Below are 25,634 nucleotides of genomic sequence, written 5' to 3'. Positions count from 1 at the left end.
GTACATATTTAGAACAAAATTCTTCAAAATTCAATAAAGTTTGAATCTGGAAATCAATTGATTACGAAACGTTATTCCCCAGATGCCACCATCGGGGGAAATGCCTTTATTGTACAATCTTTGAGAGGAAGCGGCTTAATTATCACATTCATCGTTTTGACGTCGGATGTAATTGAGAATGATAAGCGGTGGCATGCCTGCCTTAATAAGATCATATGAAGTCAATGATATACGGCACTCACTTAGTTTCAAGGCTGGTGAGATTCTGAGTTTTATCTGTATTGTCTTTGTGTTCTATAAAAAACGTCAATTAACTGGAGCGACATAGCATGTCCTTCTGGCAGACAAAAAGTCACCGTTTCTACATAAACGAATTAGAACTTGATTTACTGTGCTCTGTAGCAATCAGTTGGCGTCTCTCTAGAACAAGATATACCTTGTCTGGCAATGTCCTTCGCTTGTCTCTGCTGTCAGGTTTTCGGCTTTGGAATCCACTGAACTAGTTCCCGTTTGTTGGTACGAAGATAGGCCAATCTAGGGCTATACACATTTTTGACAAAGGTTAAATTTCTCGTGATCAATAAGAATAAATCTAACACAGAGTTTTTATCCTCAAAAGTTGTTTAAGATTTGTATGAAATTACAAAACACCCAGTACTAGCTAAGGTAATTGCATGTACATGCATGTATTTCTGGTAATACCTTTGCTTCCTTGATCCCTCTATATAATAATCATTTGAATTATGAAATGCTTCTGATGAGTTGTTTTCTATGATTTGTAACAGTGGAAGTCGAATGTTAGGGCGCATTCCCATAGATTTTAGATCGATCTATCCCCGTGGGGAGTCTCACTAGATTACTGTCAGATAATATGGCTTAAATGTCTGTCCCGCCTACTACAAGCTGTAAGGGGGTAATTAACTTTCGTGCCCGCTCGGCTGACAGCTATTTAGCGTGAACACCCAGGGAGTTAGGTCGATCTAGTTGGATCGATCTAATCTCTGGGAATGGGGTCTTACTATCAGAGAAGCGGAAACCTTCTAAGCAGCGCCAGATATAATTCGTAATACAACTATAGACCTTACTTTAGCTAAGTAGGGAAAAGAGTAAAGGAAAAGAGGACCCTGGCTGTTCGGACAAAAGGAATACCGCCTTGTAAAGATAGGCTCCAATTTCAGAATATTGCTTTCATTATTGTTACAAATTCAAATTGTTTATTATATTTTCGTTCTATCGGATTTTGATCGCCATTTTGATATTTTTACGAAAGTAAATTATTGCAATATTGTTGGTTCATTAAGAAAAATTGCAACTTGGCGGATATCCCGGTGTAACGAAACTGAAGATCCATGTTACGGAAGGGCCGCTCTCCATTTAGATATAATGGTGAGGGTTAGCCTGATGCATGGAAGCGGAATTTCTATCATGGAAGACACTGTAACGTTACACTGGATAAATTTCGTCCGGTTCACAATCTGTACACTTTTTTCAATTTTTAGGTTACATTTGTATTTTTGAATTCCGTTTTTATTTGTCAACGAATACAGTTGGCTTGCCTTAGATATGAGAGTTTTAATTCTATGAAAACTTAACTAAGAAAATGTATCGCAAACTCGTCGTATTTTGAACCAAGCCCCCCCCCCCCCTTACACACACACACACACTACACACGCGTACGTACGTAGCCTACGTTTTCAATATTGTGTTTTCTCTAATCTAGGTCATCAAGATGTTACTGACGATAGTAGCCTTGTTTGGGATCTGCTGGCTTCCTCTTCATCTCTTCATTCAGATCTTGGACTTCGCGCCTTATTTATACTCTGTGGAGAGCGCGCCCATATTGGACATTTCTTTTTACTGTGTGCACTGGCTGGCAATGTCGAACAGTTTCCAGAACCCTATTATTTATGGATTTCTAAACGACAGTTTTCAGGTAAGTGATATATGCTCAAGGATACCATGCTGATTGTTTTGCCTGTCCCTTCAAAATGGATGTTTCAAACTTCGTCCATCAACAGTTTACGAATTATTTTCCCATTTCTTCAGTGAGAAACTGCCCAACGTATGTGAATGTCTCATAATCTTTATAAATTCTTTCCTGAGAAACGGCCATGTTGTTAAGAGTGGAGGAGGGGACGAGTAAATTCGAAAACTATCCCTTCCTTTGAACGGCTATACAGTTGCAAAAGTGTCCTTTCTATGAAGTAAACCGGAAGTAAATCTTTGGGGAGATGGGGATGGTGAAAATACGAAAAGGGGATCACGTATACGTATCCTTAAAATATGCATATTTTCCTGCTGTATTTTATACCAGATGCGGCTGTAATCTTTTAGCAATAACGGTGATACGCATCGCGCCTGAATTGTTGTCTTAGAAGGCAACCAAAAACAACACGCAAAACATGGTGGATATGCACTGTTGTACAAAAAAGAAATCTATAGAACTTAAAGAAAACAACCAAAAAATACCACTGGAAGAATTTTGTCAGCTTTTAATTTGTTGCTGCATCGCACTCGCAAGTCTGCCATTATTTCTGTCCCCACTCTCTTCCATATTTCGGGAATACTCGCTCGATTTTAGTCCAAATCGTGGTACCTATTATAAAGCCCTGTTCCGTCAGATATCTACAAGGGCTTATGGAAAATTGAAAAACGATTTCAGTGCTTTGGTTTACATGATGGACAACACATATCTGGCGACATACAGTCCCAAAGGCCAGCGACCCGGCCGAGAAACGAAGTAATGAAGTGGCTCACAATTCCCTTGTTCCCGTTCATTTGTGTAGAGATCGTTACCCACATAGTACTCCGCCCAATTTGACATGTTACTCTGTATACAGTGTAAACGATATACAAGATTACAGTGTAGAATGCACCTCGGGACCATTACAGTGATAACTAATGAGGGCACACTTAATTTCTTCGATCCATCTGTATACGTTTACACCGTTCATCACGCTAAGGCGAGTTAAAATGTAATCATTGTACGTTAAGGTCATCTGAGACGAACGCAGATTGTTCTGAAAAAGCTTAATTCTAATATCCTGTGTAGACGAAAACCTCCACGAGACCCGTCAGGAGATTTATGGTGAAAACATATAGTGAATTAAGCGCGGCCATTGCTTTCAGAGACTAATCGTCTGCCTGTATGTTTTACAAGGTGTGTCTCCTTTAAGGATTATTGCAGCACAGCTCCTTATTTCAATGAGACCTTCATTTATTCTGATGATGTGGACATTCAGGCGGTTAAATAAAACTGTACTGTGTTGTTATTAGTACCACCAGCGTGTACCAGCGTGTTATTAGTACCACCAATTTTCAGAAACTTCACAGACCTAAGCTCTCATATTACAGTGGGGGTTACAATTAGGGACTTCTTTCATTTTCTAGAGTTTGGGGTCAATCAGTCCATTTTCACGGGAGACGCAGCCATTAGAAAATCTATTGGCAAAACTGAAAACTCTCCCTAATTCTCAAACCGTAAATGCTGTAGACCTATGGTTGCTTGCATTTTGTAGAACATGTCAAGTGCAATACTGAGGGTGGTGTCCTTTTTTTGTTTCGATATAGTTTAGGAGTTGCACTTTATCAAAAAGTACAATGTCGCATTATTCAGTGGTGAAAATAAAATGTGAAATACTCTAAAATTAGCAGAGATATGCCCATAGTTACTATTGAACTTGAATAGGGAGTAATATACTGGCTACCTTACTGTGACCTTGAAATTGACCTTTGACCTTTTTTTTACCATGAACTTAACTGTGCAAATTTTTTATCCCTTATACCTCCAAAACCTCCAAACTCGCAGAGTTTTGCCTACAGTTTCTACTGATTTGAGTGGGAAGTCATATACTTGCAATCTAATTGTGACCTTGAAATTTACCTTTGACCTACTTTTCACTGTGAACTGTACTTTGCAACATTTCAGTCCCTTATATCTCCAAAAATGGCAGGGATAGGGCCATATTTACTATTGAAATTGAATAAGAAATCATACACTGACAATCTTACTGTGACCTTCAAATTGACCTTTGACTTATTTTTCAACATGAACTGAACTGTGCAACATTTCAGTCCCTTATAAACTGCCAGAGATAGGACCATAGTTACTATTGAAACTATTTAATTAGAATAGGAAGTCACATACTGGCAATCTAAATTTGACCTTAAAATTGACCTTTGACCTACTTTTCAACATGAACTGTCTTTGCAAGATTTTGTGCCTTTATATCTCAAAAATTGACAGAGATGTACCCATTGCCACTATTGAACTTGAATGGGAAGTCATATACTGACAATCTGTGACCTTGAAATTGACCTTTGACCTATTTTTTTTTTTACCATGAACTGAACTTTGCAAGTTTTCTGTCCGTTATGTCTCCAAAACTGGTTGATCAAACCATTTTTACAAAGGTTATGCAGGTTTTCGCTTCTTTTGGCATATTTTGAGAACTGGTTTATTGCAATTAGTAAATTTTGTCATAGCACAGGTGGTGGTGGTGGTCGTGGTGGCGCTTACTCCAACTGGTGGTACAATATCCGGAGGCGGTATCGCCTCTCTGATCCTCTAGCTTTACTCTTAGAATATTTTCCCCGATCCTTTTGGCGTGGGGTGGGGGAGGGGGGAGATAACAGTCAGGGCTCGACAGAACAAAATTGCATCTGATTTTTTTTGTGTGTGTGTGCATTTTGCAAGTTACAGTGATGTACACAATCTACACAAATGAAGTCCCAAAAGCAACACAGGAGACTGGGCTTACTGATTACAGTACTCTATTAGATGCTAAGCTTTGCCAAAAGTTTCCTTAATTTTTTATTCCAAGATTTTTCATTACGAGAAACGATAATCAGCACCAATAGGTCAGACAAACGCTGCAAACCTAATAAAAGCCATGAACGCAATCAGTGCACTCAGTAATAAGCTTTATCGCAGTCCTCTCAACAACCAAATTATAACGATAGTTCCTAGACCGAAACAGCAAAGTACGTCAATAGCCCTGATAGAATATCAGCGCTCAACTGACGACATTTTCACCCAAAACTAATGTATTTTAATGATAAAGCTTACGTGCCTCCCAAGAGACATGGCCTTGTTAGGTGAAATCTATTTCCTCGGAGGCCGCTTGGGGGCGATTAAGTAGGCTTCCTTGCTTTAGAAAAAATAATTAGGTTTAAAGGGCGGGACTATAAAATCGCAATTTGTCTTTGGGTTTCGTTAAAGGGTATTCTGATCGTCCATTCGTGTCAGCTGTTTTATTATCCGCTCTTGCACTGTATGACCTTCGGAAATATTTCGGCAAAACAGTCAGTTCCGTTATTATTTTGTTATATGACTTTAAATATCCTGTTTCGGTAACCCTGGCTGTATTTCAGAGACAATTGTAAACGTCAGTGTGTGCCTAGTACTGTTTTTAATAACTGAAACGGTGGCGGAAATCACAGAGAGGGAAACCATCGGAAATAGGGATGGTTTTGGTTAATTTTCTTCTTTAATCTAAACCGAACGAGTGGAGTAATGCTGAAAGAGACCTGGTATAATCTGTTTTTAATGATGGAATATTCCAAAACATGGATCAACACATATGCCAATATGCGTACCAAGTTACTCAATCCCTTGTTACCTGTGTGATAGTCACATATGTGAAAGATTGGCCTTTTTCACACCAAACAATGTGATTGAGTAATATCGGATCCTTGGCTGTGTGTTTATTAAATGAAAAATAAAATGCAGGATTAAAAAAATTGCTAAATTTATTTTTACATATTTGGATGTTATGACATATGAATATTTACATGTATTAACCTATGCGACCATAAAATGACATTGTTTCCCGTATCTGTATTCTGGGCGTCTAAATACTAATCGATAGTTAGGAACTTTTTGTCTTGTGTGCTATCCAATTTATTTTCTGATATGGTTTTGAAAGGATTAAGACTTCACTGCCATTTTATAGAATAATTGACAGTTAATCGTTTTGAAGATGCTAAATTTGTACAATGTTTATCAATTAGCAAATAATCGCCTAAAGTGACTTTAACTTTCAAGAAAGGTTTTTATGTTTTTGACGGAACTAATGCAATTCCGTCGAAATTCCTTTAACGGTCTGTCAATTAATGACTTCATATCACATTTCATGTAGTAAGATTTATCACTCATCATTTCCAGGCCGATTTCCAGGATTTAGTGCTCCGGGTGATGCCGTGTTGCCAGTGGTCGCCATGTTGTAAGAAAAAGTACAAGCTGGGATACATGATGCAAGCAAGCATGAAATTCACTGACAAATTTAGCCGACAAATGAGCAAGGAAAGTCGGAAAAACAGTTGCCAATCCCTGAGCCAGGACTCAACAAAAGAAAGTATGTTACGGGCCCAGAAGGCCTCTTTATCCTCCTCGTCGTCATCGCGCAGGTCCCAGTCATCCTCTTACAAACAAAATGGCTACAATGCGCGCAGAGATAAAGAAAGCGAACCAGACGTTATAGTCAAGCTGCTACCATCTAATGGACGAGTCAGCGAGCAGGCAGTATGACGTTGAATCGCATACTTTGGGAGGGGGATCTTGTGATGAAGTATCTTTAGCTAGATAGTTTTTACCTAAAAATCACTGCAGCGTGCTTTTAGAGACGCGCCATGCAGAAGCATTGCAACATGTAACTTAAAAAGTGTTCATGTCAAAAGGGGGCTCTGTTAAAACTCCGTTTATAAATAATGACTTCTTCATTGTGCACTGGAGGGTTGACGCCTTTTGTGTCTCCCTTTATTGACGTAGCGAGGACGAAAATTGACGGAAAGGACAAATACTGACAAAAGAATGGTCTATAAGTGGAGATAAATCATTTTTCTATATTTCTATAATAAGATTTATTACTGCGGATGTCCTCTTTTTAATGAACAGCAATAAAAAAGCCTGCAAGTTTAGCGGTCATTTTCTATACGTTACATGTTGCAATTCTGTAGTTCGACTAAGAGCCACATTTTAAGCAAATAAATAAAAAGGCGAATAAATAAATAAATAAATCAGAAGTTGCATTTGACGTCGATGAAAAGATCTCTGGTGTTTTAACGACGAGTAGAATGGAGAAAGACAAAACCGTCCCTTACGTTCAAACATTTAAGATGGGGCTACCGGTGATATATAATTAAGACTGCAAAACACTTCTTTAATGTTGATACATAATTAGACATCCGACTTGTAGCTACCAAAGGTACCGAATATGTCAGAACTGTGTGTTTACGGGTGAATATTATATGGGGAATTTCCAAACAAAACAAACAAAGGTAAACTGTAGATAATTTGATTTGATTGATTTTGATAACGTTACATATGTGAATATGTGTTGATCATATATTCTTTTGCCATGACTGTACATCATATGCACTACATTTTGTCAAGATGTATATATATTTATGACTGTGTGTTGACTGCACGGAACGTTCATTAGACAAACATTAGAAGTAGTTCACTAAAGAGATACGCCTTGGCTGTCGCACTGTATTTTTCAACCGAAGAATCTGCAAGTTGAGTTCACAACTGGAGTAGCTTATACTGGAAATGGTACAAATGACGTCGACATACAACCAGATTAGGTTGAAAGAAATTGTAATATGGTCGGCTGGCGATCTGATTTTGAACCTATAATTAGCGAAAGGTGTAAAAACAGGTAAAAACTGTTCACCAACAGTGGTTGGTGGCTGTATTTGAGCCACTACATATTATGTGTTGTAATTACGTCTTACCAAGGCACACGTACATCACATACAACTCAACTTTTCTTCCTTGTTCTAAAGTTGAATTCTTCAATCTGAAATATTTTTAAGATTAAAGAGATGAAACATGCCAGTAACCCTACAACATTTACTTGTTGACAACAATAATAATGATCAACGATTCTGAATTGCGTAACTTTGAATGCTTTGGCTTGTTATGTTGAGTTTGGATAATGGATATCTAACGTTCAATTGCTTTCAATGGCTAATCACAACAGCAAGTGGAAGTAGCGTACACGGTTGACATTTAACTTAATACTTAATTTTGGTGTCAAAGTTGTGCGATAGTGTTAGAGTATTCCGATCTATCAGCAGCATGGATTTTCAGAATAACAATATGTTAAGACAATTAATTGGCTTTCTTTAATTGTTACAATAATTTATCACAATAATTTATCAGATGTACAAGATTGGGTAAGAGGGGGGGGGGGGGGGGGGGGCTAAGTGGGCGTGTTCTTCTAATAACGAAGGCGGAAACCAAGAATTGGTTCTGATAGGGAGTCCTGACTTACTCGTGGTACATACTTGTAGGTTCAGTTACAAAGGAGAGGCTATTGTTGTTACAAGAATTACTTACTATATATACCTCCATTACAGCTCAGTGTATTCGAATTTTTCAAAACCCCAAATTATAAATGCCGTTTCAATTGATACTGAGCGTCACAACTCGCCTCTTTGCCGTGAAAACGGGGCTTTTGTGCAGGGCGCTTATGTAGACAGTTATCGCTTCAACAGTCGAGGAATCGAGTTCACTTGCGTGCTTTTGCCTTCATCCTATGGATTGTATTGAAACAGTTATCATCCGGTAATGACTGCAACATTTATCACACTTCAAATTGGTTTTCGCCTCCATAGATCTCAATACTTCACTCCCTCTTGTCCTCTCTGTTAATTGAAAAGTCGGCGGAGATCCCGTACTTAACACGCAGCCTAAGGAGAAAAGAGTTCCCGTTGAATAAAACATATTTCGGAGAACAAGGTGCATTTTTATTGATAATAATGGTCCCAGGAGATTTTGATCGTTGAAGCGATTTCTTTAAAATATATTCATGAGCCTTAACGGTTCTTGGTTATTTGAATTAAGCCATTAAATTCCAATAAGCAGTGTAGTGTTTGAAGCATTTGGAGTATTGCGTTGTGCCGCGTGCATTGCGTTAGTTGCGAAGATGTTGCGATGACGGGTATGCCGCCATCCTCCCACCCCGGTCAAGAGTTTGCATTGCTACAGGTGAAACATAAAGCGCACTGTCATTGCAGTTTACATTAAATTTCCCTAAGAATTACTTCTCTTAAGCGCCTTGACTTATCAAGATAATGTTGAAGCCGGTGTGACAGGGATGGAAGGCCCAGGAATGGAAGTCCGGGGTCCCATATGGTTAGTGCAGGTAAGGGTTAGTTGGAGTATTGGGGTTAGTATATGGGACGAATGTCACCTGTGCAAAGTAATGGGTAGCGGACTACGGTACCTAGCGGGCAACCCTTCCTGTCACACCGGTGTTTTTCCTACGTCCTGATATATGTAAAGAAATAGATCATTATTGTAATGATATGTGTGTCAGGATGTTTTATATTCATCCTATTGCTTTCGTATCTACAGTATATATGTATCATGTCACCTAATAAGTAATATGTTAAGATAATACATTTGCCATCATAAGTTATGGACGAATTTTTATGAAATTGTCAGGATATGTCAGAAAAGACCGATTAGATTCTTATGACGTTCCATTAATTAATTAATAAATCAAGAATGATAAAAGTTAGATAAGAATGAAACATTAAAATCGCAAGTATCAGCATTCGACAATGCACAGAAGCAAATCATCCATTTTCATGTTTTATACAAGAGCTATTACATAAGATAAATGGACAATTTTCATTAACCTAGTTCTGTCCATGCTCTCTCTATACTGCGGTAGCGAGTAATGAGCAACCGGTGGTGAGGAGCATTCTCCAGTGACAATTACCTGGTACAGTTCCTCCGTTCTTTATTTACGCAGGGCAATTTCAAGCTAAGCAAACATATACCAGGTTCGGTCTGTTATTCAAATACATTAGGTAAATTAGGCGAACTTGCAAATAGCGGGAATATTTTATATGACAATTTTGGCTTTACATTTTTGGCCTATGGCTTATTAAAATATATCAGGAGAGACCGGGGCTAGTTGGTCCAGTTACATGTAGACACTTTTGGCTTAGTGGAACCAAATGAGTGTAAGCTAGAGCACCAACTCTATCACTTTACAAGATTATGTGATCAGATATTGTACCTTGTAGGTAATTTTTCGTAAATTGACGAGGGGCCAGCTTACCACCGGGGTCTAAGTGGCCCCGGTATCCCCTAATGTAAATAAACCTTTCTTGACGTCTTTGGGAGATTTCGCTCCCTTCGACTCTTTTTATCACGCAGTTTGAGTAATACAATGACAGTCAGCAAAGTAACATATTATGATTTACTCACTATACTATAAAAAACCAGTGTTATTGTGTTAAAAGGGTAATAAAAGTATAGTTCGCTTGTCAGTGCTAAGTACGAAATAAGACAGATCATCATGGTGATATTCTAATCGGTGATTAGCGAAGTACTTTACCTGCTTTTCCCTCATATTCTCCCTAATTTTCTGAGTAAGCCTAATTATTAAATGGATTTCATATTAATTGCATTAACCTCTCTGTGACCTTGACTACAAGCCAAGGTCACCGCTGATATGTTTTGCAATTGTGAACGCATCAACTGAGCAAGGACACATTTACTGTACTTTTGTTTTATTAATCTTAATACAGAGAAGGCCCACGTTCCCTGAAATGAAGAAAGGTTTACCCACTCACGCTTTGAACAGCGCATTATTTATTTCCAGCCGGCAGGCTGTGTGCTGCAAACTCCATCTTTGATAATAGAAAATAATAATAACAAAACGAGGTTCCGTCAAACTGCTCTGAAACTTGGGTATACATGTATCTCATGTAACGCCTGATTTATCTCATTTTTTCAACGGGTTTAGCTGGTAAACACATTTAACTCCTAATCGTTAAACCTGGATATTTTTGGCAATATGACGCATTTCGGGAAGACATGAAATTTATTGAATTAAGCAAATACATATAATTAATACAATATAATAAATAAAAAAAGGAGAGTTCACTTCTTATACATGTATACCGCACCACTGACGCGTATCAGCGCAGTTTACGGACGCCTGGTCATTTTGGCCCTGATACAATTTGGGTGTCGACGCTACTGTCTCCCTGGGGAGGTTACAGCCCAGCATGCTGTACGAAACGCTGAAAGCTAGCAAACGAAAATATCTTTCTCTGCCAGACCAGGAGCTTTATCCCTGCTTCAACCCCTAAGTGCTGGGTGCCAAGCACAACAGGTATCGTTTATGATATTAAAAATAGTAATCTTTATACGCGCTGGCCCATTTTTACAAAAGTTTATATGACCAAACAAATACATAAGTAGCGTAATGAGACATGTAAAAAGTTGGTATATACAGGCAGTAAAACGTGATGAATTTACACAGATGAAAGATAAGCTACATGACTCACTGGCTATGCTATTAATATTACTACCTGAATTATTACACGTTTCTTTCATAAAGAAGGTTATTATTTGACCATCTTGCCAGATGACTTATTGTATCATTGTGTCATACTGTGTTATTTTGTTTTGCCTTGAAAGACGGAGTCGAACCCATGTTCTCCAATTTCGTAGACAGGCACTCTAACACTAGGCCATCCGATACTGGTGGATGCTGACGATCACATCTTCAACTATAAAAACACTCTTAGAGCTCAGACCTTCGCCAAGTCAGCAAATTTTGACTATTATTGATTATTGGTTATTGATCCGAATCACCACCAAAAACTAATCATCTGTTCCTTGGCCCACTTCTGATAGTTCCTGAAAGTTTCATCAAAATCGGTCCATAACTTTTTGAGTTATGTTGATGACAGTCAGACAGACAAACAGACAAACAGGGGTAAAAACATAACCTCCCTGGCAGAGGTAAAAATGAATGGCTTCTCTAATTTGTTCAAGTGAGGACCTCTTTTAGGTAATATTATTCTAATTCCTGGAGGTTGGACCCCACCCTTTCCAAAGTCCTATACCAGCCTATGAATATAAATCTTTTCTACTTACCAATTATCATTAAGGTCAAAAATAAAAACATGGTTGGATATATTAAAAAGGAACCAGAATCAAATGCACTTTTATACCATAGTAGACCTCAAACATGACCTAGGCCAATGCTTGAAGGGAGGTTTTAGCCATTGCTTCCCTCGATTACAGGATTTTGACCAAAGTCACTTAATACTTAATAGACATATAGAATAGTAACAAGGTATTGCAAGGAAGTCCTAGACGTATCGAAGCAGGGCCCCGTATCTCGAAAGCATCGCGTTTTGCGAATCGCTATATCAAAAAGAGGCTACAGTGTATCATGTGGGACGAGTGTGGGCGAGTAATGGAATCGAGACGCTTGCGCACGTGCGCAACATAGCGAAGCTTTCGAGATACGGGGCCCAGGCTGTTCCACGCGTTTAGCAGCTCCACGCGGACCTATGCCATGCACCATTTACGCAAAATATCATAATTCACTATCTGAGAAGTATCATAATTCAGTGACTCTTCAAACCTCTAACTTGACTAAGTGGCCAGTCACAAATCAGTTGCGATGCGTCGGGGATGGGTAAAACCCGGGAAATTTGAACAAAATCTTGAGACAGATCTCACGATTTTGCACCCGTCGGAGGCGCTCTCCGGACGCCTGCGGGTTGTGGCAGATTTTTTAGACATCGCCACACCCGTCGCGGTCCCCAACTTTGAACTTAAAATTTTAAGATTGCTCGCAAGATTTTTCACCCATTTTGGGCATCCCAGACACAATCTCCGATGACCTACGATGCCCTCCGATTAATGGGAGGCGTCCTCCGAATATATACCCATATATAACCACATATACCCAGGGGGAAAAAAATTACAAGAAAAGACGCTCGCAGATATCGTCTCCGATCGCCTCCGATGCAATCGGAGGCGATCGGAAGCTAATCCCACGATTTTTCGACAAAACCGGGTCAAAATCCTTGAAAAAATCTCAGACAATGTGACTGCTCCACTTTTATTAGGATTATTGCTAGGATTGTTCAAGGATTCTTTATTTTCTACGACGACTAAACTAATCTCCGACAGATCGCCGACATTGTGACTGGGCCATAATTGTCTTTCCCTTTGCCGTAACGTATGCGTAGTTTTTCGGTCCACCCAAAACAAATGTGGAGATGTGGTCCCCCTCATCTAGCTCATCTGTGAAGTCGCCGAGGTAGCGGCCCATGATGCTGTCCAGGCACGCGGTAGTTACTGCACTGCCATCATCAAGGAATATAGATGATAGTATCGGCTATAGTGATAATTCAATTCAATTCAATTTATTTTATTAAAGTCTCACCCATAGATACAATTTAAAAAAAAAAACAATAAAAATTAAGACAGTCATCAGGCAGTTCTATAGAGAACTATGAGAGACTAAAAAATTTAAAACACTAATTACAGTTTAAATACATAAAATTTCTTCTTAATCCAAAGAAAAGGCTACAGGCTTTGGCAGTGCTAAAAATCATTTTTGGATCGTCAATCAGGAAAAGAAATTTGCTTAGTTCATCCAATAAATCAAAATCTGACTTATAGTGATAGCTCTATAGTGATAGCTCTATATAAACATCAATCTCTACACCTTCCTCACTTGTTATTTCAAGTATCAATTTACTGAAACAATCTGATTTGTCAAACGATTCTGACCAAATCATGAGGAAGCATACCTTGAACTATGTCATTGGTTCTACTTTGGAAAAATGGAATCATAGAATTGAGATTCCGATTTTCTAAATTTGAGAATGTGAGCTGATAGTCCGTGTTTACAGTGGATTTTTTTTCATTCGTCGTACAATTACTCGACGCAGATTATAATATCTCCTATAATTCACCCCATCCCAAGTTCACCTTCGACTTGCTCTGCGTGATTCTCCAACTGTTTATTAGTTAAATTCGAACCATCTCATAAATCATCAACGCTCTCAAGCTCCGTATTCACTACCTCGCCCTCATATCTCACGCCTTCCCACAAATTAGTTATGAACCCGTCAGACTTTATGTCACCCATAGTAAAATAGTTTTACAAGATAATGAAAGGAAGGGGTAATTTAAGGGGGGGATTGTCAAGCTCAAGCAATACCCTCTGTGCGTGATATCTATAATAGAAGAAATTTATCCCCTTTTTTCAGACAGCTAAACATTTAGACACGATATAGCGATACTATACGAAAAATAAGTAGACTTGAATTAAATCTCGTACATTGACTGCTTCTGAATATTTAGTAACTTATAACTCATGCGCTCCTACACTGTCCCTCCATGAGCTGTTCTACCACTGAAGACTGCTGCGACGACGTCAACAGGGGCTAGCTGACAGAATGACGCAGTGAAGGAAAACGCGACGTTTAAGACGTTCAATTAGTGGAATAAAGGGTTTGAAACTTTCGGCCAATGAAAAAAAGGCCCACGTTATTCGGCTCATTGTGCTGTTCGCAGGAAAAAGCAGGGTGACAAGTGTAGGAAAATGTTGTTGATTATTTCATGTAATGTGGTTTTCTATTGTTCTGTTTGTTTACAGATTCAATATTAAACTACCTGTAAGGGCACTGCGATGACGACAGACGCAAGCGACCTCTATATGTACAGACACATCTGTGTTTGTACATAAAAATAAGGTTTCAAAAACACGTCAATACTCAGTTTACATCTTTTCGAAAACAACAAAGCAACAAGTGTTATGTAAACTGCTCAATAAATATCAGGAACTCAATACAGTCGATCTCATTTCACTTTGACATTTGATAAGCCTTAATAGCCCCCTCACTTTCATTGCTGCAAACGCTGTATTCAAAACCTTTCTGCAAGGTTATCAATCAATTACCGTAAGCATCTCCAAAGTAATATATTTCGTTTTTTAATTATCATTAATTCGTTATTTTGACACGGTACATGAGATATTTAGTGGTACAGCGTCACGGTGATGTATCTTCTGATTAGGATCATGTTATTACGGAAATACTAGCAGCATGTATTCGGGGAATGAGAGAATGGTCTTTGTCTTTGATCTTCTGCCTACGCTAATTATTATCTGTACTTTATGGTGCGTTGATTTTTTACCCTTTTGAAATGATGTTCTAAGTCTTGTTTATTTTCTTTTTTTTAAATAAATTCTTGGTTCATTTAAATTTTATATTATATATAATATATTATATTTTTTTGCATGTATACTCATGTTCATATGAGGTTTAATAAGAATATATTACACAAGCTTATGAGTGTATATGCACATTGCATTTTGATTATTTTCCTTTTTATTAAAAAATAGCCTTTTCTTTCAGTTTCTAGTCGCAAATTACCTACTTTTTACCTACTCAATTTCCTCCAGTCCGTAAAGCACAAAAAAATTGCAGAAAATACGCTGTGCAAATATCACTTTTCAGGAAATAATTTAACGATATTTGACATTTCTTTAAGCTATTATATATAAGTAATCAATTTTAAATCAAATTCAGTAGCTGCAGACACTAAGCTAAATTTGTCTCAAAGTACAAAAAGCAAATGGGATGAAATTGAAAGAGTAGAATCCGTTGTCATCAATATGTTGATTAATTGTAGCCAATGGAAACAGTGCAAGCCATTATCCCCCGTCACAAAATTAATATAAATGTGCTTTTTCAAGTTGATGCGCAGAACCAATAGAATAACTCTGAGTGCACGATTTTCATCTTGCGCAGTGTTGGAGTGCTCTTGCCTTGGCGATAGTCAAACAAAGAACGACACGTCTTCTGGTGATTTCTGTCGTACGTGGCGATAATATTAGCTGGAGAGGCGATTTTCCTGGAGTTGAAATTTGCGGGAAATTAAGACTGATGAAAAGCAAATCACTTCATTGACGAAGAAATAGTCTTGTTGACAGGAACTTCGAGCTCAAGATTGTTAAACACGTGCTGGACTTAGCGCGGTTCACACGCAGCATTTACGTGTTCTCGTTTGGAAGGCACTCACCACGAGAAACAATTTTCACTTCGAGCTTCGGTAGCCATGAGGTGACACACGTCCACTGGCGTTTTCTTTCTTGGAAATTCACCATGAAATTCACCTAGTATTTAACTTTGCAGATTGCTGAATCACCAGATACCTTTTGTATTGTGAATACTTTTCACTCCATGACTGATAATTATTGGAAACCAGTGCAGTAGAAACCTGTGCAGAGGCAATTATCAGAGAACCTTGGGATTAAGAACAGAGAGACGCAGTTTGAGTTTAACTGGATCAATTCAATTCTCAGTATATTAAACCAAGAGGTAGGATTCATCATGGGAAACAACACGCCGATAACAGAAGAGCAATTCAAAATGTTGGTCTCCTTATACCCGGAGTCGTTCCTCGAGCCGCCTCTTGCGGACCATGACCTACTTCGCTTCCGCATTTTGTTCGGCATCATCATGTTCTGTGCGGTCGTCTTCAACATCCTGGTGATAGCGGTGATTCTCAGGAATAAATCCATGCGGACAGTAACAAACACTTTCTTACTGTCACTGGCCGTCAGCGATCTCCTGATAGCCGCAGTCTGCATGCCTTTTCAATTGTACGAGTTAGCCTACCAGGAATGGAGCCTCGGAGAAGGGCTGTGCAGATTTTACGCTTATTTTCAGGGTGTTCTCATTGTTTCCAGTATTTTGACTCTCTTGATAGTCGCCGTTGACAGGTAATGTTATACTGATTTGTTCACTTTGTTCTGTTAATCTACTTTTTTATGAATTTTAATTTCTCGGAAATTATCCGCTTCATTATCTAATGCAATTTCATTTCATGGAAGACAAATGTTAATACCTCTGGCACATCAAATGTTTCGCTTAATAATATAGACTGGTAGGGGGTAACTAGATGGGAGTAAGAATTTAAAGTTCGGGACGTTTTTCTTCAGAAATAACGTGATGGGTCCTATGTACGTGTAAACGCTTGTGATGATGTCAATTTGTTCATTGTCATTATTGTCGGTGTATTTCCATTGTGAAAATATATTATGAAAGGAATGTATATAATAGAAAAATTCAATAGAATATATTGAGTGTTAATTCAGACATTATATTCATTTCCCACACTCAGGTATTACGCCATCTGTCACCCGCTGAAGGCGCGTCACGTTCACACTGTCAACCGCGCGCTTATCATCACCGCTGTCATCTGGGCACTGTCCTTCACTCTCATGACACCGCAACTCATTGTGCAAAAAATCGATTACAAATTCGACAACAAGTTACCCATCAGAGCAAACGTCCCCTACTGTAGGGAATACTTCGAGCACCACTGGGAAATCCTTCTCTACACTTCCTTCACCACTTTCGGTTTCTTTCTCATCCCGCTGATCGGGATCTACGTCTCCTACGGCAGGGTGGCATGGCGCCTGTGGATAAGGAAGCCGGTGGGAGACATGTCGACGATGAGAGCGGATGTTCACATAAAGCAGAAAAAACGTGTGATTAAAATGTTAATTCTTCTAGTGGCTTTCTTTACCGTGTGCTGGACACCTTTCTTCATTAATCACTGGATACTTTCTTTTGTTACACCGGGTAGTCACAGTGATGCCCGCGTATTGGTCGCCTATTTGTCTATGATGGGGTATTTGAACTCGTGTGTAAACCCCATTGTTTACGCTTTCATGAATGACAACTTTAAGGAATATTTCGTGAAGACCTTTTGCGTTTGCCTCCAAAAGAAGACTCACAATCCCTGCACCCCAAAAGACGGAAAGAAACTTCAGGGCGTCACGGCAACGTCAAACAGTGCAGTTTAAGCTGAGGAAAGTGAGCGATCGAACCCCCACGAGTTGGTCTTGAAACGCATGTGAACTTCACTGCTTTGCCGTATTATGAAAAGGGATTTCTATGTTTTAACTGGCATTATGAAATTTTGATGGATATGACACAAGCGATATTAGGAAAGAGATTGATCCGCCAGTGTTTTTATCCTGTGACGGGTAACATTTCAGAATAATGATACCAGCCTTTTCTCCTTTTATCATCAAACATTTTGCTGAGCCATGCTGTCAATTGTAAATTTGTATTTGAATTGTATAACACTGGTCATTCATTGGCCTTAAATTAAGTGGGACCAGTGGCATTATTAACGTGTATGTGAAGCCATCAGACAAGTCATTTTTGACAAAATTGTTTAAACTTCTTTAACACATTTATGTTTATTATTCACTTGCTTATAAGATGACATGGTAGGAAAAATACCGTAACCTCTCCCCCTCTTCCATCAATTTCTTTCGCTCACGCGAGATTTATGAATATTTTATTGATTTCGTTTACAATCACTACATTTTTTTGTGAAAATGAAGGTTTTAAGTTTAGCGTGACTGATGAAGTGTATATATTCCATGACAGAACGCCGCGATATTAACCTCTGTACTTAAGATAACAAGTTCTAGGCGTTTCTATTGTTGTCTTTTTTATGAAAGAAAGGGAAGACAATATTAAGCTGCAGTACATGCAATCATCGTTTCTTAAAAACTTTGTCGTCATAGAGTGGCTATTAGCATTTCGAGTATGGTAATTTGTTGTCCTCATTGAAAAATACCTTTAATACTAACAAAATCTCTAGTTCCAAAGCGTTCAAATAAAGCTGACGCACCCGAACTGAATTCTAAGCTACAAAGTGACTGATAAATTATGAACTAAATAATAATTTCTCAACTACCCCAATATACACTTGGCGCTTTCAATGGTTATTTATATTCTAGTAAAGTACATTGTGCAGGAAATGTAAAATTATATTGAACTGCTCTTTGTGATTCGATGTTCATGTTTATATGTGCAAATAAAAAACTGGGTGTTACAAACTCGAATGGTTTTTATTTCCTTTTGATCCCACAAGGTACAAGGAATGAAGCTACTGGGTAATCAAAAGGGAGTTAATGCAAAAAAATACCATCATTCCATATGTCGGTATTCTTTAAAGGTAAACAATCGCCTTCAAAAACCCCAAGGAAATTGCATGTCTGATGGAATATCGACGTTTGTAAATTGTACGTCTTTAAGCGCCGTCTACACAAGCTATTGCATACGAAGAAAGAGGTAAAGGAATATTGCATACACACTTGCACAGTTTATTATAACGCATCCGTAACCATGGAATGTAAATGAACAGATTGTTTTCCTTGCCAATAATATACGCACAAGTCCATGGCGGATCACCTACCCGCTGCAGTACGTAGATATGAAGCAACTAAAAATTGTATTCGAGGACGTGAAAGAGCTGACTTTAATCATGACACTTTTCCAGTGAGCTCTGTTCAGCTGAACCCCGTCCTCTTGTACACTGAAAGACTCTAGGGAGCTCCTTGCTATAAACAGGTTAGACGTCTCTATATTTTATACATGCAGATCTAGTGCTAGTCCGAGTGGTTTTACTTTGATTACTTGCGGAATGTATGACTCTCTGTTCCTCCGTGTCCGAACCCTGAAAGTGAAAGAAAACAGAGGGCGCATCAGTGTAATTTTCCATTGTTTTTTTACGTGACTGATCTTATATATGTATCAATATATATTTTTTTCATGAACACGTGTATTAACACAAGTAAAAAAGAAATAGAATATCATGTATTCAGTTCTGTAATACTTTTAAAACTAAATATAAGATTTTTAAATGGCGCGTCTTTATTGCCATTAAAATCTTCCTTGAAATGGGAAACTAAATACCTTTAGGACCAAATAGAGCTGAATAACAAGGCTTGTTACAGTATGGCTTCCCTTCGTGCTGAAAGAAGAAAGGGATATATGAGCGATGTTATAATGTGTTTTGACTTACTTTATTAACGCTTGCAAAAATGTAATAAATGAAAAAATTGTATATCGAAACACCAAATTTGGGGGGGGGGGCACACTCGGTTGTGTCTAAAATGTTTAAATTGTAATACATAAACTGTTTTGATTAAATACTTCAATAAAAATCCAAGCATAGAGGAATGAATCAGAACAACGATAGGATATGCGTCCCATTCATACCCCCGCTCTCAATAAAGACAAGGAAAATATTTGCAGGTGTATTCTCGTAAAATCTACAAACCTCGGCGTGTGATCCCGGGGTCAGCACCTTCTTGCATTCTGCACATCTTAGGCAGCCACTGTGCCAGTCTTTGCCCAGAGACGTCTTGCGCTCAGCTGGAAAAGAAACACGCATTATAACGCAATGAGTTCAGTAAACATAGCACAACTAACACAATGCGCACTGACATACACTCACTGGATTTTATTTTACCAGCGGGTGCAAATATGACCTTTCGCCATGGGGTCAGGGAGATAATGAAGATGATTCATGTAAAAAGAACATAGAGAAGAATGTGCCAACTGCAGGTGCCCTTCACATGAAAAAAGCGCATGTTTTGCGAGATTGTCAGCCGATCTCCCCATTGTTTGCATTATTTTTGGCATGTAATTACTGATGCGGTCTGGATCAGGTGAAATAAGAGAGTACAGCCAGTACAAGACTGGGAGCATTGCTAGGCTTCCTTACACATAACAGATCTAGAATGAGAGGGGGGCTTATGGGGGGGGGGGGGGGCTTATCGTTTCAGGTCAACTAATGACACTGAAATGGGTCAATGAGTATGACCCGCAACCTGGCAATAACGTGATTTATGCGTTTTCTCGTTGTTGCGCTGTATTTAAAAACACATATATTGTGCTGGGGAGAGCTGCTCTCAACAGCAACAAATAGTGATGCGGTACTTACACATATGTACACTGTACCATCAATTTCAAAGGGGTTCAAAGGCTTTTTATCTAAGTTGGCCTTCACCCCCTTACTTGACCATCGTGCGGAATAGAAAGTAACATAAATAAATTTTGACGCAGAAGGGCCGTTCTTTCGGACCCCCTGCACCCACAGAACCCAGTGCCTTACAGAACCCAGTGCCTTACGGGCCTGATCAAACTGATTAAAAAATACTCACCAATAACAGTAATGATCAAAAGAGCGTTATTTACTTTTGCAATGTATTCACGGTAAATATATGTGGGACCTACATACAAGTTAAAAAGATTGAAATGCAGATGCGGTTTAGATATGTGACCTATGAGCGCGATATGTATAGTTTAGCTGCGGGTGTCTATATAAAATGACGATGATTCATAAACCGTTACCATTAAAACTGTATTAACAAAGGTAAAACACGCTCTTCATTCACAGCGAAACTGCTCAGTTGACATCAAAACCATAGTATCACCTCTAAACCATTGTCGTAATAAGTATGAGTTTCTGCCCTTGACATTTAGAAGTAAACAAAATACACTATTATATATGGCCTAGCTGATTCTCGAAGTGCCAAATTCCAACACGTACGTCTAGGACAGTAGACGTCTTTGAAATTGAACTTTTAATGTTGACATCGAGGACAGAAAGGTGGCAATGGCTGGCATTCTGCTCACAGCTGAACTGTATAAGGTCACCGGAATAGCCAGGTGAAGGTGCATGGCTTGTTTACCGAGGGTGTAAAAACTGGGCGTTTCCTTAAAACGCCTCCGCTAAATGCATCAACCTCTTTACGACTGGCATTTTATTCGACATGCTGGTATCCCGGAAACCTTAAAGCAATAATAACTCTTCGTTTCAGCCAAAAAATGAATTTTCCTGGAGTAAACAACAATTTTCCCATACTTACCAATGGTTAATGAATCCATTTTTACATTCAAAGTTAGTCCCTGGTTTTTTTCTAAAAAGTTTGGTTTTTTGCTAAAATCTCTTAAGAGATTTTAACAGAGTATAGACATCAATGGAGGTCACGTGGTCTAAAGACAACTTCAAATATCAGAATAAAAGCTATAACTGCTGTTTTTGTGGTAAAACAGAATATATTATATTTCTATGAGTTATTCACAAGTTTTTTATTGTGAAATATAGGTCTCATACGAAGAGTTATTATCCCTTTAAGGATTGTTTTCCTACCAGTAATTTCGTTTGGGACAGATCTTAGTAGAAAGGTTTCTAAATACATGCCATTGTAACAAATAGTTTCAAATTCGTGGCTTATCTGTAGCTTTCTTTTTAAAACATTTTGTAGACTGAATGTAAATATTAGTAGGCCATTACGCGGTATAAAAATATATCAAAGGTTTTGGCTCTGATTAAGTCTTTCGCTCTCTTTCATCTAATGTTTATCTAAGGTGTAGAAAAAAAGAAAAGAATGTACTATACGCACCAGTTCCGGGTTCTGCGTTATCTTCAAGTCTAACATACTAGGCCTAGCTATGTTTTGGCGACGACAGCTTGCGGCTTAATTACTTAATTATTCTATTAATCCAAAAACACTGCATATACTCTTCTTGCATCCCCGTCAATATAACCTGTTGTTCAGAGCCCTGCAGCATTTTTAATCACCTGATTTTTATGAGAGTTTGAGAGTACAATATATACTATACACCGTGTGATAATATATAACCCGCACATTGCTAGTCTGTTATTACTGCGGCAGTTGTATTGCTAGGGTGAAGTAAGGATACACCTCTCAGTATAAACACAATTATCTCGCCTAAGCCAGATAAGAGAGCTTCAGAGGACTGGTAATTCTCATACAGAATGCTGGTTTAGCTCATGATAATGATTAATATTGGCACCACCCACTTTTATGATTTAATATCTCTTCCTGTATCCACCCGTCTATCTATGTTCAGTAAACAATGCACTGGTTTACTATACTAAAGTGATATATTTTTAATGAATGCTGATGATATCTCTATGACCCATATCAACAATGAAATACTTTAAACTGAAACCTGCCCCGTATATTAACGCATACATTACTATAGTGTCATGTGATTACATTACATATGAAAGAGACTTAATCTAATTTTGATAGTCAATGTCATCATTTACGCTTACATTAAGCAATGCCGTATCATCGAGAAAACACTTACCAAAGTAAACTTCCTTCTGACAAGCTGGACACTTGGGCATGTTGTTTGCTTGAGATGGGTGGTAGTTAATTCTAAGCAGATCCTTACCTACAGTCAGCAATGAGGCTGCAATGAAAAGCCGGTCGCATAAATCTTCCCATTACGTTTTGCACACGGCCCGCTAATGAACTCATGAAATTATGCGCGAACTCTCAGGCAAGCTGGATCATATGGGCGGACTGTGTTTGCTGTAACTGCGTAACTAGGTGTTTCTGTTCCAAAATGCGGTTATCTTACAGGGAAACGGGGCGAACTGATAAGAATTTATATTATCTAACTGTATTCAATAGTTCGGAATCAATTGGAAGTCTAAATATTAAAATAAGAAAAGTGATAAGGGGCAATCACTGGCAGGCTGTAAAAATGAGTTTGCGTTGGTTTTGTTTTTTCTGTTGACCCTATATCAGTGGTATTAAGAACTTACGACAACTTAGGGTCCATCATCAATGAACCACTAATAACTTATATCCCATAATAATAATAATAAGAAGAAGAAGAAGAAGAAGAACACAACAACAACAAGAACTTACAGAACAGCAACAGACATGTACATGTATTATTGTCTCCCTTACCAATTTGTGATTTTTGATTTTGGGGGGAAGTTTTATTCTTTTCTTTGATACGAACGGGGATGGGAAGGTTGAAAAAAAGTTATCCCTTTATGCGTCATTAAATTTTGTTATTCATCATTTGTAAGATTTTTACTTGCTCGTTCCCCAACCTTGATGACATTTTTTCACTTTTGCGAGACGGGTTTATTAATTTTTTCGTCATATTTCTAAATACCCGTAATACAAATTTGGAAGTAAACTCTATTAGATATTGCTAAAATATTTGCTTTCCATCGCAAGTGTAATGTTAATAAAAGGTTTTTCTTTAGTATAGACGAGCAGCTAATGGAATATAAAAACATCTCATTTCTATCGGACCAGATTGATCATCAGGCGAGGAATGCTGGCCACCTTCACATAGGAAAATTTTCAAATTTTAAACCGTGAACATTTAATGTGTTACCTGTAGTAATAGTAGGCGTAGGTACGGTTAAAGCAAATATTTGTCTATTTGTTTATGCCACGAAACGGCTATTCTTAGAGAAAAGTCAAGTTTGATAAGCTCATACATGTTGTATGAAAATACCCCCACATTTTATAGACAAAAATTTCCAGACCCGTCGACGCTACCGGTCTCCTTAAGAATCTCCTCATTTGGGGACATATCTCATGATCCCCCGATTCAAAATAAAAATCTCCCGATTTATCAGACTTTTTCTTTCTCAATTCGCTAGAACGAGTGGTGATAAAATATGTCGCTAGATCTCGTGTTTGGGAGTGATTGCTCAGTGAAATGAACTTGGTGACTATATATTCATAGCAATATTGTGTCATCAATTATTGCTTTCTCGCTTTAACTGATAGACGTGTAATAGTAATTGCAGTAAATAATGAGGAGGAAATACCGAAGACAAAACATCATCGGGTCTTAATTTGACTTACTTCCTGAACAGTTTTTGCATGTTTGCAATCTGATATGCCCATATCTAATTATTATAATTGGTGTTTTATGGTTATTGCTGCAAAAAAGAACGATGTTTTAGCGTCCTCAAAAGGCAACTAACAACCACTGTTAATTGCACAGAGCCACGATCGATATGTAATGGTGTATCTTTTTTTTTCAATATTGTGACGAGTTTTCAGATGGTTAAAAAATTGCAGCACTAACCATAAAACACCAAACGATAATAAGATATGGGCATATCAGGTTGCAATCATGCAAAAATTGCACATGGCAACGATTTTCAGCCTCGTGGGAATTTTTCACCGTGATGTTCTTTGTCTTGCTGTCGGTCAACGCAGCAAGTTATTAAAAAACAATTTGACTGAAAATAAACACAATATTGCACCTTCAAGCTTTGTGACACGTTGTCACATCATAGCCTATACCCCGTATTTGTACAAGCATTCTCTGCTCAAAAGTCCAAAAGAAAAAAATATAATCTAACCATGCCGTCTGAAAATCCGCTTTAACTTTGCACTTACGATTCCACTCCCGTTTACTTCTAGTTCGGGGCGCTGAAGGGCCCCCCAAAATTTTGGTATTTTAGAGGACCCACGGTGTCATTTGGTACGGTTTAGAACTATGATTCAGCCAGCCAAAATTCTAATTTCACGAGAGGACCATTGGTGTGACCTTTTCCCTGACACCCCCCTAAATCTGCCACTGCATCGCAGGTGCTCCTATAAAAACACACAAACTACCGTGACGTGCTGATATGGTAAGTTTTAAATGCAACAAGCACTGGGTCCCTGTATTTAACATGTGCAAAAATGAACTAGTAGGAGCGCGTTTAACTTATTTAGTACGAATACTTAAATAGCAGGCCGTATTGACGATTTCTAACCGTATTGTGCCATTTCAATGATAACAGTTCAATAATATGGGGATGTGCAGGAAAGGGTGCGTATGCAGGAATTTATAACGTCGAAATAATTTTTCAGCGCCTCAGTTTTATTCAAGCTTTGTAAGTAAACCTTTGCTGTCCTGGCTGTCGTAAGTTGATATATTAATTCGGATAAATTTGGACCATTTAATTCATCAAAAGATCATATCTTTTTATTCCAGGCCTGGACAGAACCAATTAAAGGAATGTTTTATCAAGACTACGTCCGAACGTAAATCATAATAAATCGCCATTGATTAGATGGTCTTTTCATGCGTGAAGACATACGCCAGCATACAGTGTGAAATGAAAGCAGTAGCATCACCTCATTAACATTATTCGTTATTTTAGGTTGAGGATGGACCGAAGAGCTAGGCCC

At 38.3% G+C, this 25,634-nt stretch overlaps 3 protein-coding genes across 11 annotated transcripts in view; 2 read left to right on the top strand and 1 right to left on the bottom strand.

Moving 5' to 3' along the window:
• Nucleotides 1-8,120, top strand: part of LOC106180982 (QRFP-like peptide receptor) — a 78,985-nt gene extending 70,865 nt beyond the window's left edge. For all 9 annotated transcript variants that reach the window (XM_087007229.1, XM_087007226.1, XM_087007228.1 and 6 more), the window contains 2 exons: nt 1,721-1,933; nt 6,167-8,120. In XM_087007229.1, the coding sequence (XP_086863355.1) occupies nt 1,721-1,933; nt 6,167-6,529 (576 nt within the window). In that variant the 3' untranslated portion in view covers nt 6,530-8,120. The remainder of the gene's footprint in view (nt 1-1,720; nt 1,934-6,166) is intronic.
• A 6,289-nt stretch (nt 8,121-14,409) lies between these two features.
• On the top strand, nt 14,410-18,707 carry LOC106180664 (pyroglutamylated RF-amide peptide receptor-like). Its single transcript, XM_013564710.2, has 2 exons — nt 14,410-16,568; nt 16,970-18,707. The coding sequence occupies exons 1-2, from the start codon at nt 16,177-16,179 to the stop codon at nt 17,655-17,657; spliced, it is 1,080 nt and encodes a 359-aa protein (XP_013420164.2). The 5' UTR covers nt 14,410-16,176; the 3' UTR covers nt 17,658-18,707.
• LOC106180684 (cysteine-rich protein 1) lies at nt 18,701-22,942 on the bottom strand. Its single transcript, XM_013564744.3, has 4 exons — nt 22,780-22,942; nt 19,934-20,028; nt 19,567-19,624; nt 18,701-19,327 (listed from the first exon to the last, which is right to left on the bottom strand). Exons 1-4 carry the CDS (start codon nt 22,817-22,819, stop codon nt 19,284-19,286), a joined length of 237 nt encoding a protein of 78 aa, XP_013420198.1. The 5' UTR covers nt 22,820-22,942; the 3' UTR covers nt 18,701-19,283.
• Nucleotides 22,943-25,634: the final 2,692 nt, after the last annotated feature.

Source organism: Lingula anatina, chromosome 2 (genome assembly GCF_051362555.1).
Source record: "Lingula anatina isolate TDL-2025a chromosome 2, LinAna3.0, whole genome shotgun sequence".
In the NCBI taxonomy this organism is placed as follows: Eukaryota; Metazoa; Brachiopoda; class Lingulata; order Lingulida; family Lingulidae; genus Lingula; species Lingula anatina.
The sequence above is the reverse complement of the archived record's forward strand: the minus strand, read 5'-3'. Positions and strand labels throughout refer to the sequence as shown.

Bases quoted from the DNA above. Each gene is read 5' to 3' on its own strand.
- LOC106180664 (XM_013564710.2), top strand. From the start codon at position 16,177: ATGGGAAACAACACGCCGATAACAGAAGAGCAATTCAAAATGTTGGTC. The intron at 16,569-16,969 runs GTAATGTTATAC...TCCCACACTCAG, and splicing joins TTGATAGTCGCCGTTGACAG to GTATTACGCCATCTGTCACC.
- LOC106180684 (XM_013564744.3), bottom strand. From the start codon at position 22,819: ATGCCCAAGTGTCCAGCTTGTCAGAAGGAAGTTTACTTTG. The intron at 20,029-22,779 runs GTAAGTGTTTTC...TTTCTTTTCCAG, and splicing joins TCAGAAGGAAGTTTACTTTG to CTGAGCGCAAGACGTCTCTG. The intron at 19,328-19,566 runs GTATTTAGTTTC...TTTCACTTTCAG, and splicing joins AGCTCTATTTGGTCCTAAAG to GGTTCGGACACGGAGGAACA.